The sequence below is a fragment of the Urocitellus parryii genome, chromosome 9 (assembly GCF_045843805.1).
Source record: "Urocitellus parryii isolate mUroPar1 chromosome 9, mUroPar1.hap1, whole genome shotgun sequence".
Lineage (NCBI taxonomy): Eukaryota > Metazoa > Chordata > Mammalia > Rodentia > Sciuridae > Urocitellus > Urocitellus parryii.
The window spans coordinates 105,811,663-105,824,984 of record NC_135539.1 but is presented as its reverse complement, the minus strand read 5'-3'; the positions used below and the strand labels follow the sequence as shown (position 1 = coordinate 105,824,984).

Here is a 13,322-nt window from a genome sequence, read left to right as displayed (position 1 = left end):
GGGAAAGGTATATTTTGGTTCACAGTTTTGGAGGTTCCAGTTCATGGTTGCTTGTTGCTTTGGGCCCGTGGCAAGGCAGGACATGACAGTGGGAACATATGCTGGAGCAAAACCACTCACCTCATGGCTTGAAAGCAAAAGAGAGGAAGAGGAAGGGTGAGGGTCCCACGCTCCCCTTCAGTGGCACACCCCTGTGACCTAAAGACCTCCCACTAGGCTCCACTTCTTAAGGATTCTACCACCTTCTGATGTTGCTAAGCTCAGGACCCAGCCTTTTAACCCCTGGGCCTTTAGGGAGACATTTAGGATCCAAATTATAGCAGTGTTTTACCTCAAGATTTAGATCATTAGAGGGATGTTGATTTTAACCTTCTGTTTACTCCAAACTGTTTTCTTTATGATCTGATACAAATTTTATTTTCAGAAGAGAAAAATGAGACTAGAGAATTTTAAGTCATAGCTGCAGAATCATGCATCTTATTTTTGAAGTCTAAATTGATTTTTGGCAACTCTTCATTTAATTGGCCTGCATTATTTTAAGGAAGAAAGCGAACTGTCTTTGGCCTCTGATATTGAGCAAAGAGGATGTAATGCTGAATCTTAAACATTATGTGCTAGAGCGATTGGGTAGCTATTTTGATCAAATCACCGGTTTTCTGCCCTGTAAAATTGTGCTAGTTTGAATCTCCATGATGCAACTGGGGCTTACTCCTTCTAAGCAATTCTTCACAAATATTTTCTTCAAATCAATGTTTACAGATGCTAAGGCTTTAAAAAATTAATGATGATAAGGCAAATAGGATTCCTGAAACCCCTTTAACAGCAGTGCATGTCGCTGTCTCCCTGCCTGGCACAGCAGCGGAGCAGCAGAGAGAAAACTGTGCCTGTCATTCTCACAATTTTCAGTTAGCCTTTTTCTCATCAATCAACTTTAATGGCTTTGGTTGGGTAACAGTGTGACACCCGATGGCTATTCAGAATGGAGTTGTTGTGATATGATCAATGGAAAATGGAGCATGCTGTTGGTTTTTTTCCCCTCCTAGAAATGCAGGGTGAGAGTCTGAGCAAGATTGTGGAGAGCTCAGAATTATAATTATAATCGGTCAACCAGAAGTCATATGGTAGTTACCCGTTTCTTTCTTTATCTCACAAGAAAACGGTATAGTAATGATACCTATAAACTCCCTTGAACAAGTAATTCTTGGCCCTGAAGTGCTGAATCAAGTGAAATCAAGGAGTTTTGACCCAAGTTGTGCAGATAATTGCAGGAAAGCTCAGAACATGGTTGCCAGGTCACCACAACAACAAGAAATTCAGAGCTGGGTAGTGGGAGAAAAGCAGAGCTGGGTGTTTTGCCAAGCCTAGTCTGAACTAGCTAAGTGTAATCTGTGCTTACGTTTGGTTCCCCATAATACAACAGGCCCAGGGTGCAGGTAATTGGATTACCTGAAAACCAACTGAATTAATAATGAGGTGGTGGCAGACAGCAAGGCTGGAGACTGAGCTGAGCCGAGAGAGTGAATGTAGCAAGGTGGAGCAGCTCCTGGTCTCTCCCCTCACCTCCGGGCCTAGGAGGAGAGCAGGTCCAGCCACTCTAGACTTCTCTCCTGGAAAGTGCCAGTCCTTGTCACTGGTCTTTTCTGGATAATATACTACCTAATTAGAGTAATGTTGTTCAGGGAATTTTCTAACAGTTCATATACCCTTCTTGACAAACATGGCATTTGAGAAAAGCAATTGAGTTCCTGTTGGAGGATTTCAGGGAATATAGAATGGATAACTGGGCAGTCAACATTTTCTAAAATATTATAAAATAAGGAAAAAGAAGCAAAATGCCCATTTGGAAGGATGGGCTAGGAAATGGAAATTCCAGTTTCTGATTATCTGTCACCCCGAGTGTTAAGTTGTTTTGCCTTAGAGATGTTGTGAGACCTTACACCAGGTGAATTTTATGTATCCATATTAACTCATTACAAATACAGGGTCCATGTGAATAGTGGTTGTTTTCAGACTTTGAAACTTTAAACTGTAAAACTTTGATAATTTAGTTAGTAGATAGTAGAGGAACAATCCAAATGTGGAATTTTAAGACTGGGATCTAGCTCAGTGGTAGAATGTTTACCATACCAAATTTGAGACCTGGGTTCGATCCCCTGCAATTCAACTTAAAAAGAAAGGAAATTATTCTCATAGTTGGTATGGCTTTTAATTTTGTTTTTAGTTTTAACACTTTGTCTTGTTTATGGAACTTTAAAAAAATCATCTCTGTATCAAAAATAATATCCTGGGGAAAGCTAGGTAAGGTGGTTGTCCTGCAGGGAACTTAAATTAACATTTAAAAAGTATTTCTTATTGATATTAATGATCTCACCAGAACACCAGCCAGATTTTATGGCTAGTGTATAAACTGGTAGCACAATTCATGGAATTAGGTGCTAAGGTTCCTTACACTGAGCAGGGACAGGGGATACCTTGTATTACCTTCTAATCTTCTTTCTGCCCCCCCTCATTTTTCCTTGATGTGTAGCACATGCCACTAGTACCAGAGAAAACTATAGTCCCAGAGGCAGCAGTTGTACTGTGCAGAGGGAGCACTGGAAAGTATCCAATCTGCTCCCTGAACTTAGGGCTCCAGCATCTCTTGCCTGGAATATTTCAGTCAGCAAATGACTGACCACCATTCACATCTAATCCTCTATGTTTTGTCCTGTTTGGAAGATGCTGTGGATAATGTTTTAAGCCTTGTAGCCTGAAACATGTAAAGGGGCCGAGGACTTGATATAGATCTGGATGCTCACTAGGACTTTATAAAGAAAACAAACATGATGCCTTTGTAGATGCTTTGAACTTCCTGAATGAACAGTGCTATGAAATACAAGATTGGTATATTTATTCAACAAACATGTATTAAATGCCTCCTGTGTCCCAGGAACTGTGCCTAGAAGCCAGAAATAAAAGACATAATTGATAATATTAACAGTTACTTTTCAAGTTTTATGTCAAAAGGAGACTACACAAACAGAAGACGTACAGTTGGTTAACTAGGATGTTAATAGACCTTTGTAAGTGAGTAGTTTTATGTATAGAATGGTAATTTACTGAGCTAATAAGAGACATACTTAGCTGTCCCTCTTCCCACAGTTTAGTTCCATATATTGTTGGATGCCAAAAAAAAAAAAAATGCTTTCTTCTGTGTTTCTTTCTCTTTGCTCTTTAGTCATCAGCTGTAGTAGAAGACTAATGCTCAGCCCCTGCATAGAAAATCTTTATACACAGCAAGAGCTGGTGAGAGAAATTGACTAGGATTTTGTAATTCTAGTCCCTTTCAATTAGCAACAGATGCTGCAGGGAAAGATGGTCTGTGTAGGAACACAGTACTTATGTTTCAGAGCTCTTGCCGACACGGAATGCTCATTGCAGAAGAAAGATGTTCCTTTCCTTGGTCCAAATATGTCACTAATGACAGGTTAGGCTTTTTTTTTTTTTTTAATTTACCTTTCTCTAATCCTAAGTCCATTAAAGAATACTGACTTCCTTGGGAGAAAGTTAACAAATTTTTGACCAATTATAACAGCATTTTAAGTTTATTGAACACTTAAGGAATTTGTTGAGAATTTAGGCACTTCAGCTTTTTTTTGGGAACTATAAAAGTGTAAATGGTACTTATATAACAATTCTCTTTTATTCTTGCCTTATTCACTGAAGATCTCTTTTTGATTCTAAAAGATAATATATATTTGTTCTTTAATTCCTTTCTAAAAGTGCAATTTAGAATCCTTAAAGTCAGACCAAAAAATTTGGTCATTAGTTTGCAAAAGAAAATCCTGTGGTATTAGAAACAATAATTATCCTATTTTCACAAAGTATGCTGACTCCTGATTATCATGTTAAGGTGTCAGACAGGTCTGTGGCTTTAAAATTGGTCTGTTGTTCTGTCATTCTGATATTTGGAAAAGATGTTATATTATTTATTTGACAAATTGTTTCAACATCTAACATTGATTTAATTGCATTATTACTTGAACACTTTATTTGCAGCAGTTGTTGCATTTGCATTGTGTTTTATCGTAATTTTGACAGTGAAAAGAAGTGAGGCTGCTAAGATTCTATTTATTTTAAAAAGTGTAGTTGGTAAAAATAATTCAGGAGAAATCAAATAATTATTTTGAGTGAAAACAGAATTTTCTATAAGTAAAATTCTCCTCTTAAGAATATTCTGAATTTACTGTTTCTTACCCTATCTTGGAGGTTAGAATAGCAACAGCAGAAAGGGGTTGGAGAGGTTATAGAATTTTCTCTAAAAAGCATTTTAATAGTAACTTTTTTAAAAGTAAATTCTGAATTTGATATGTGACAAAGCCTATAAAACTCTCATTCTGTGTTTTACCAAGCCCTCTGGCAATATGGATTAACAAGCCCATACTACTTTTCTGAAAAATACCAGGCTTGTTAAAGAGTGTTCTATGAGGTGTTAAACAAGAGTAAAACAAAGGTGGGCAAAAGCACATTTTATATTGTGATATCTTTATTATTTTATTTAAACTGTTTATTCACTTGCTAAATATGATAGTTTGAATCATTAGTATGAATCAATAAGTTAGAATGTCCAAGTGAATTGCAGAAAAATGAGATTTTAGAATTTTACTGTTTGTACATATTTGATGCCCTAGTTTTTTGGATGAGTTGAAATCTGATCTGGAGCTGTTTCTGTGCCTCTAGTACATGAGAAGATGGAAAATTTAGCTCTAGTGACACAGGCATTTCTTTTGCCACCAAGTGATTAGTTCTTAGGAAAGGGAGTAGTGGCTGCCTCTGGGAAGCATCTGGGAAACTGAGCAGGACTCACTTGTCTTGGCATAATCCCACTCTTTGGGCATCTTAAAGAGAGTTATGAGAAGGGCCCATGAGTGCTTTTGAAAGTACTTTTCAGGAGGATAAAAGTAAGGCTGCAAGATTGTAAGAGGTAGAAAGAATTTTAAAAGTCCATCTGTCCTCGTTTTCAGAGGAACATGTTGATATCCTCAGCCAAGCTCCAGCAGCGGCGTAGCTGGAGCACTGGCAATACGTCTCTGAAACAATGGCACAATCCAAGATCCTTGAATATCAACATCCCTTTTTGAATTTTTGCAGGAGGAACCTAAGGAATTGATTCCTGAGAGAATAGTTTTATTTTTTGCCTAATGCCTATATGACTGCTGCACTTGTGGAGAATAAGGATACTTACTATTTACCCTGCCTGGAAATTGTGGACATAGAATGTACTCGTGAGGGAAGGAACATGCCCAGAAACAGCACTAAGGGTTGCATAGGAAAAATATTCTGAAAAGTGACAAAACAGTGGTAGGATATGTCCTTTAGAATGCTTTTCTCCTTTTTCAAAGATTTCTCAAATTTGAGGTAAGAGTTTAAAGGGATTTCCCAGCTTTACTATGTTATACTTTTAAAAGAGCCTCACTTTTAGCATTTCTTCACATTCTCTATTTTTGATGTTAGGCATGTAGACCTGGATGTATGTGATAACTGTCTTGTAGCTTTATATATAAATCAGTGCTCTTTGTGTTTAAATTTTTATATGGATTTTTCAAATAAAGCAATTTTAGAGCTGTGATTTTGATAGCCACATAATCTCAGTCTTCCTTTTTTTTTTATTTAATTTTTTTTTTTTTTTTTTTTACAATATTGGGGATCAACCTCAAGGGTGCTTGACCACTAAGCTACAGCCCCAGCCTTTTTTTTTTTTTTTTTTTTTTGGTGGTGCTGGGAATTGAAACCAGGGCCTTGGGCTTTCGAGGCAAGCACTTTACCAATTGAGCTATATCCCCAGCACCTCCTAGCCTTCTAAAATTTTATTTTGAGACAGGATCTTGTTAAGTTGCTCGGGCTGTCCTTGAATTTTTGATCTTCCTGCCTCAGCCTAATGAGTAGCTGGGATTACCGGCGTGTGCTACCACACTGAGATTATTTTATATAACATAAAGGTATTTTGGCAATATAAGTCTAAAGTGTATTTAAAATACCGTTTTTGTTTCCTAAGGAGGATGGTTTTGTGGTGTTCAGTGTAGGAGAGTAGACCTGTTTAAGGAGCATTTATATGGGAGCCACTACATTGGTTTTCCAACAGCACCACACCAGACTTCTTGGGAAGTTTCAGTGTACATCTCAAAGTTTTTAATCTAGCAGTTATTGGTCTTTAAGGGTGTAAAATTCACTCTGAAATCAGAAGAAAAATTGTTTTGTCTTAAAACCTATATGGAAGAAATTCTACAAGTACTTTAACTTGTTCTAATATTTAAGCTTCCAAACTGATTGGAAGTTTCTCTTTATATATTAACACAGAACTCTTTGTTGTAACTTAGCTATGAAAATCAAGGACAGGAGGTCATGATGTCAATTTCACATTAATTAATGAATCCCTGCTTAATGTGAAGTCATTTTGAAAAGTTTCAAGCTGCATTGTTAAGGAGTTAGATTCAAAAGTTACTCAATGTCTTGTTTTTTACCCCATATTCTTATGAAAAATAAATGTACCTCTGTACAGTTGTTGTCCTTCTTTTACAGCCCAGTCAGATCAAAGATGTCATTCAGCCTAGCTGTCTTAATACTTTTGAGAGCAGTTTTTCTTGGATGGGACCAGCAGTCTGTGGCCTGAGTGGCATTAGACAGCAGAACTAATTGCATCCAATAGGAAGGAAGAATGAGGAAATTAGGGGAGAGGAAAGGACAGACTGTTAGTGGAAGAAGAGGTGAAGACCAAGGAAGGATAGAAAGGAAATGGAGAGTAAAAGAAGCTGCTGTGGTTGTCAGTGCTAATTTACCTCAGGTGCCACATGGTACATTCTAGACTAGCTAGCAAGCCCACAGAAAACAATAAAGGAGTGCACTGCATCTGTCTCATCAAGTACCCCTCAAATTTTTCTACCTAAGTACTTCTCACTGTAGAGGTGGTATAAATGTGTATCTCAGGAAACTAATGAAATGCGATTTTGAGATGTCTTTGAAGTCTTTTTATATTATGAATCCATGCAACTTTTACCTTGTGTTTAGATAATAGAACAGTATCCCACCCACTCCTGTGCATACAGTCTTTTAGGCTGGGGAAGATGCACTGTGTTTATCTAGTGACTTAAGAGCATCCCCCACCCTATGCTCCTGGGTTGCACATTCCAGTAGTGATGCAGAAGAACAGGTATAGCACATAGCTTTTGATGGTTAAGGCTACATTGTTGGTGGTACTTTAGACTTCTGCTGGATTTTCAAGGTGCCTTTATAAATTGTGTGAGCTATTAATTACATAGCCCCATCTCAGCAATCCTTCACTGAGTTCTAATAAGGAAATTTATGAGCAGAAATTGAGGGTATGGTTCTAATCTGGAGTCCTTAGGATGTGTGGTTTGATCCAAAAAGCCATCTTATTAATTTCTCTGAGCTAACTGAGTCAGATGTCCCTGTTCTCCCCAAACACATAAATACAATATTGTTTCTCTCCCAGAAGTCACCCTGCCCAAATGACTTCTTCGTAAGTTTTTTCAGAAATTGCAAATAATTCATCTAAAGATTAAACACAGTTCCTTATATATGATAATCAGACAACGAATGTTAGCTGCTGTTTTGTTGTTGAAATTATCATTATCATTATGCATGCCCACTGTGAGGACAGAAACATCCACACATGGAAAGTAAGATTTGCTGGTGGCACTTTGAAAACAGATGGCTGATCAGTAACTTTGGATTTTGGGTTGTGAACAGGTAAAGCCTCTATCAAACTAAGAAATAGATACTAGTTGCCATACTGATAAAAGGAAGTGGAAAAACTAAAATTTGGGTGCAAAAGATTAACAACATGAACTGTAACACTGATTTTAGTTTCATATTATTTAACAGTGTGGCCAAAGTATAGTCTGTGGGAGTAGTGCCTAGTATAGAGCCTGCTTTGTGCTACTTTCTGTGTGTTGGTTGAATGAGTTTGGTGGGTCGAGACCTTATTAAACAGGTTGATTATATATACACATGTGCCTGATGAAGCAATACATTTGAATTGTTATATAATGGTCAGTGAGAAGCCATATAGACTTTGAATGGGGAAATAATGTAATTGGTGGTCTGCTTTAGCCTGGAAGGAAATGTGCTAAGGTTATATTTGATAACAAGACTATGGTAAATTCATGTTTACTTTTCTAAAGTTTCTGAGAACACACCTTTCTAAAGTTTTTAAGAGCACACTTCTGAAGGTGATAATGGTTCTATGTGGGGAGGTGCAAAGTGGGAGTAGGGGCAGCTACTCTGAATCTGGGAGGGGCAGCATGTGTACTTTGAAAGAGAGCCCGAAAGAAGTTGTCCTTCTTGGGAAACACCACGTTAGGGCATTCTCAAGTATTAAAAACATAGAATTTAGAATTAAATGTAACCTAGAGGCCCTCAGATCTAACCCTCGAGTTATGGATGTGTTCACATGAATTCATTAAGACTCAGTCCAGGACTCCTGATTCCTAGTTCATTATTCTTTCTAAAGTATAATATATTAAATTTGTAGTGAAAATTATATAGGTGAACCAAATGTTAGGAAGAACCTACATAGTTTAGTTTTCCCTTCTCCAAAGTCACTTTTCTAATAAGCCTGAAAGTTTTCATATTATTTTATTATACTTTTAAAAGCTGTACCACTTAGATATTTATTTATTTAGTTAATTGTAGTTGGACACAATATCTTTATTTTACTTATTTATTTTTATGTGGTGCTGAGGATCGAACCCAGGGCCTCCCACGTACTAGGCGAGTGCTCTACCCTTGAGCCCCAGCCCCAGCCCCCCACTTCTTAGATATTTATGTAGCTTAATAAGTATAATAATCAACCAGGCCAAAGACTAAATATACCAGCCCAAAGACTAAAATATTTCCCTTTTTTCTCACTAGTCTTTTAAAAAGTACACACTTTTAAAATTAGAATTCTATTTTTGTATAGCTTTTTAAAAAAACAATATATCCATTTGCTTATATACCTAAATTCGCCTGTGAAGATATCATTTGAAATGGTTACATAGTAGCATTCTATGTTATAGATGTGCCATAATATTTATGATGAAACCTCTATTGCTAGATAGGTAGTACTCAACTTTTTCAAACAAGTACCTGTTTTATTAATTAAATTGGCTCTAAAAAGATTGGAGTCTTTCAGTTATTCTTACAATAGTTTGAATTGGTTAATATCTGTTTTCTTTTTACTAACTAGCTAAGCATAGCTAGTTATTATTAATGCTGAGAGCAACTAGTGAAAGAATGGAGGATGTGATTTGGCACAAGGACTGTAGGAAGGAGGAGGCCAGGTAGAGCTGGTTGTGAAGTGTGTACTTCATGAACTGTTTGCAGCCCAGGAGGAGGGACGAGGAAGGAGCCTGTGAAATGGAGTAATTTCAGTACTTTGCATAGGAAGCTTTCCCCCATCCTTTTCCTGGTCTAAGTGACCTTCGCTTCAAGACCTAAAGCCCAAGGTATTTTAATAGTTGTGTGGTTCTCTCACACAGTTGATGTGCTTAAGCATTGGTTGAAAGGCTGGACACCTAAATAGCACTTCCACTTAACACTTTCCAAGTTCCAATCTAACTGCTTATAATCGAACATTATTGTTATGAGCAGTGGGCAACCCATAGTCAAATAAGATTAGATAAGATTTATTTTTCAGTTGAAATGAAAGGGCAGATATTGGCAAATTTAGTCACTAATAGAATGTTATTAGCAAAGGACGGGACATCAAACATAACTCAAGGGCCACAAGCTTCAAAAGTGTTAAAATGAGGAGTTGTTGCTGATTTGTGTAGAACCTTGAAAGATGACACTCATTACATTTCAGGAACTTGTGCTAGTGAGTGATGGCAGAACACAGATAAAATCGTGATTTATAAATATTCTGAAAGTTTTTACCTTAGCCAATATTTTCAGTTATATCTGTACTTTTGAGTTACAAAATGGGCGAATTGGTATTTCATGTGCTCCTTCTTTAGTTGGAAACAGTTGGGAGAGTGAAGATGAAAACTACATCTTCATTCTATTGTGGTGTGACATTGGATAGGGCATTTCACCTTCTGGTTGCTAACCTATAAGTAAAAGAATAATTAATATTGCTTAGATAATTTTTGAAGTTCCTTCCGAACATAAAGAGTCTTTGTTTCTTTTAAAACAAAAAGTGATTTGTGAGGTAGAATTGGCTATACTTTCTCAAATTTGAAGATTAAGCAAAATGCTGATCTGTTGGTTCCTGTAACTTTCAAGTATAGCATCTTGAAGGTGTCCCTCTATCAACTAAAGAACAAATGTCTCACTTTAATATATGACTGCATCAGAAAAAAAAATGCAACCACAGTAGGTGACCAAAGGGATAAGTAACTTTCAGGAATTTTGAAAGCCCAGTAGTATTTAATGCTCTCTCAGCATTAAAAAGGTCACCTTGCTAATACATGTTAATTTTGAAAGTTTAATTGACCTTTGGAATTTTAATATCAACCTTTTTTGGTGTGTTTAGAGGTTGGAGCAATCACAGAAGAAACTGAAGCCTGTGATTGGTGGAGTTTGGGTGCTGTCCTCTTTGAACTTCTCACTGGCAAGGTAAGCAGTGACCTGGACATTTAATAAATTTATCCAGATGCCACCTTGATTTCAAATTGAGAACGTTAGCCTGTGCCTTTACTTTTCAGGTCAGGGACTAAGTAAGAAAAGCTTTGATGCCAAAAGCAAGCAGTGAAGTACAAATTTATCAAGATTCCAGATTTTTTAAAAATAAAATCTTATTACATTGAATAAACTGATGGCAAATTGTTATTATGTCTAATGTTACATAATAAGATTTAAGACTAAACATTCCTTTCCTTCTTTTTCTATGATTCAACTTTAACAGAGTAAGATTTGTAATGTTTATACAATGTATTAGAATTCTCTAGAGGTAAACATCTTATCTGGACCTGGGAGGGAATTCTCATTTTTAGAAAATTAATGCAGATATAAAGGTAACATTATCTTTCTCAATATTATAAATTTTTCCTATATGTTTTCATATTAGGACAGAAAGAATTTATATTCTCTGATAAGTAACTTTTAAGTCTGATGCTTGAGGTTAATAGATTTTAGAATATTGTGCAGATTGCCTCCTGGGAAGAAAATAGATGAACAATTATGCTTTTGTAAGTAGCTGCCTTAAATATATGAACATCAAACTAAGTTTGTTATAAAGTTTACAAATCACCTCTACATATATTTAAGCTCCAAAGTGCTATATAGATGTAAAATATTACTACTAGCAATTTCTAAACTTTAAATGTTTTTTTAAATTTTTTTTTAGTTGTAGTTGGACCTTTATTTTATTTATTTTTAATTGGTACTGGGATCAAACCCAGCGCCTCACACATTCTAGGCAAGTACTGTACCACTGAGCCACAATCCCACCCCTAAACTTAGTTTTTAAGAACATTAAAATATTTTGGAGATATCCGGTCCCTTTTTTAATGTTTTGTATGTAATATAAATTTTTCTATTATGAGTCATTAATTTTATAACTAAGGGAAAAGGGACAGGTGCATAAGCTTATAATGTGGTCATGATGACTCTGCCTTTGTTTCCGTTAGAAGTTGTATAGTCTCACAGCCCTCAGCATGAACTGCTTAGGTGGCATTGTGTTGATTACTGTGCCTCCAGTTAAGATGGTTGTTGAGCTCTGTGTCCTTGCTGTCTGTAAATACTGTGGTAGAACAGAGTATGATGTTATCTAGGATAAGAAATGTACCTGATTGATTGTTTCAGACTTTGGTTGAGTGCCATCCAGCAGGAATAAATACCCACACTACTTTAAACATGCCAGAATGTGTCTCTGAAGAGGCTCGCTCACTCATTCAACAGGTAATTTAATTGACCTCTTGGTTAAGTCTATCAAGCATGCAGATTAGCAGAATCCACCAAAACAAAGCCTTAAAGAAATTAGTTTTAGGCAAGAAAGACTCATTTAGAATTATATACATTTAGAATTAACACTGTAGATTTTTATTTAGGCTTCTGCTACTATCAAAGTATTCATAGAGTCAGAAAAGATAGTTGAAACTTGTTGGTATTTTTTTCAAAAATCAAGGTTAATATTCAGTCAGTTTTATATAAGTGTGAGATTTGAATATTGACTTTAGTTTATCTAGGGCTATTCTGGTTTTGCGATCATATTTTATAATGACATATAAATGGCTATTTTCATTTTTTAATTCTTATTTATAAGCAGTAATGGACTATTGAAATTTCTTAGAAGTGTTTTAAAAATCTCAACAAGTTAAATCACTCTACTAACTTCATCAATTAGGGGAAGTTGGGCATTGATGTCAATTAGTACAATTCTGGTGGCTTGAAAAAAGAGCCTATTAATAATTAAAGTTCATTATCCCAGAGGTGGGCTTGGAACTCTAGGAAGTTTTTTAAATTAATTCCCTATATTTAAAATACAAGTTGAGTATCCCTTGTCCAAAATGCTTGACCAAAAGTGTTTTTAAGATTTCAGACTTTTTGATTTTGGAATGTTTGCATAGGCTTTACTGATTAAGCATCCCTAATTTAAATGTCCAAAATTTGAAATGCTCCAAATCTGAAATTTGTTGAATGACAACACAATATTCAACAAATTTCAGATTTGGAGCATTTCAAATTTTTGGATTAGGGATACTCAACCTGTATATTTCTGTAGTCTTTAATAGTGAATTTTGCTGAATACACTGAGAGTTGCTGTAATTGTGGTTTGATAGGCTCACAGCATTCAGCAGGAATTGTCAGGCCTGGGTCCTATATTTTTAAACATAAAGAAAAAGATTACTTGAAAAAAAGATCAGGATGGTCTTTTTTTAAAGTCAGGGAAAACAAAAAGAAAATTTAAAAGGGAAGGATATATTAAGAGAATTATCATGTATTCTTTTAAAGAGGGATTTTGGTGTCATTGAACAAATATTATATGCAGGCCCAGTGTTGTAAGCTACAAAGGTAAAATCATGAATAACAGTACCACACAATGGAATTTAATAATCTCAGAGAGGTTTAGAAAATACTTTGGCAAGTCAGGAGGAGAAGGGGTTATAGTCAATGTAGTGCTAGTATTATGAAAGTTTTTGTGGGATGGATTTTATTTTTGCTGGGCCCTAGACAGAAATTTAGCAGGGCAAAGTTAGGTGTGGGGGGAATAGTGTAGGTGGAATGAACAGTTTGAACAAAAGACTCAGTTCAGGAAATCAAAAGTTTGGTTTATCTGGAGTGGAGAAATGAATGTAGAATAATAGTAGGTGAATGTAGGAAGATAAGTTGGGGTTTTCTTA

The 13,322-nt window shown here is 36.0% G+C and overlaps 1 protein-coding gene across 4 annotated transcripts in view; it reads left to right on the top strand.

Moving 5' to 3' along the window:
• The window catches only part of Rps6kc1 (ribosomal protein S6 kinase C1), a 202,428-nt gene that overhangs the window by 177,592 nt on the left and 11,514 nt on the right, over positions 1 to 13,322 (top strand). For all 4 annotated transcript variants that reach the window (XM_026387436.2, XM_026387435.2, XM_026387433.2 and 1 more), the window contains 2 exons: positions 10,514 to 10,596; positions 11,785 to 11,880. In XM_026387436.2, the coding sequence (XP_026243221.2) occupies positions 10,514 to 10,596; positions 11,785 to 11,880 (179 nt within the window). The remainder of the gene's footprint in view (positions 1 to 10,513; positions 10,597 to 11,784; positions 11,881 to 13,322) is intronic.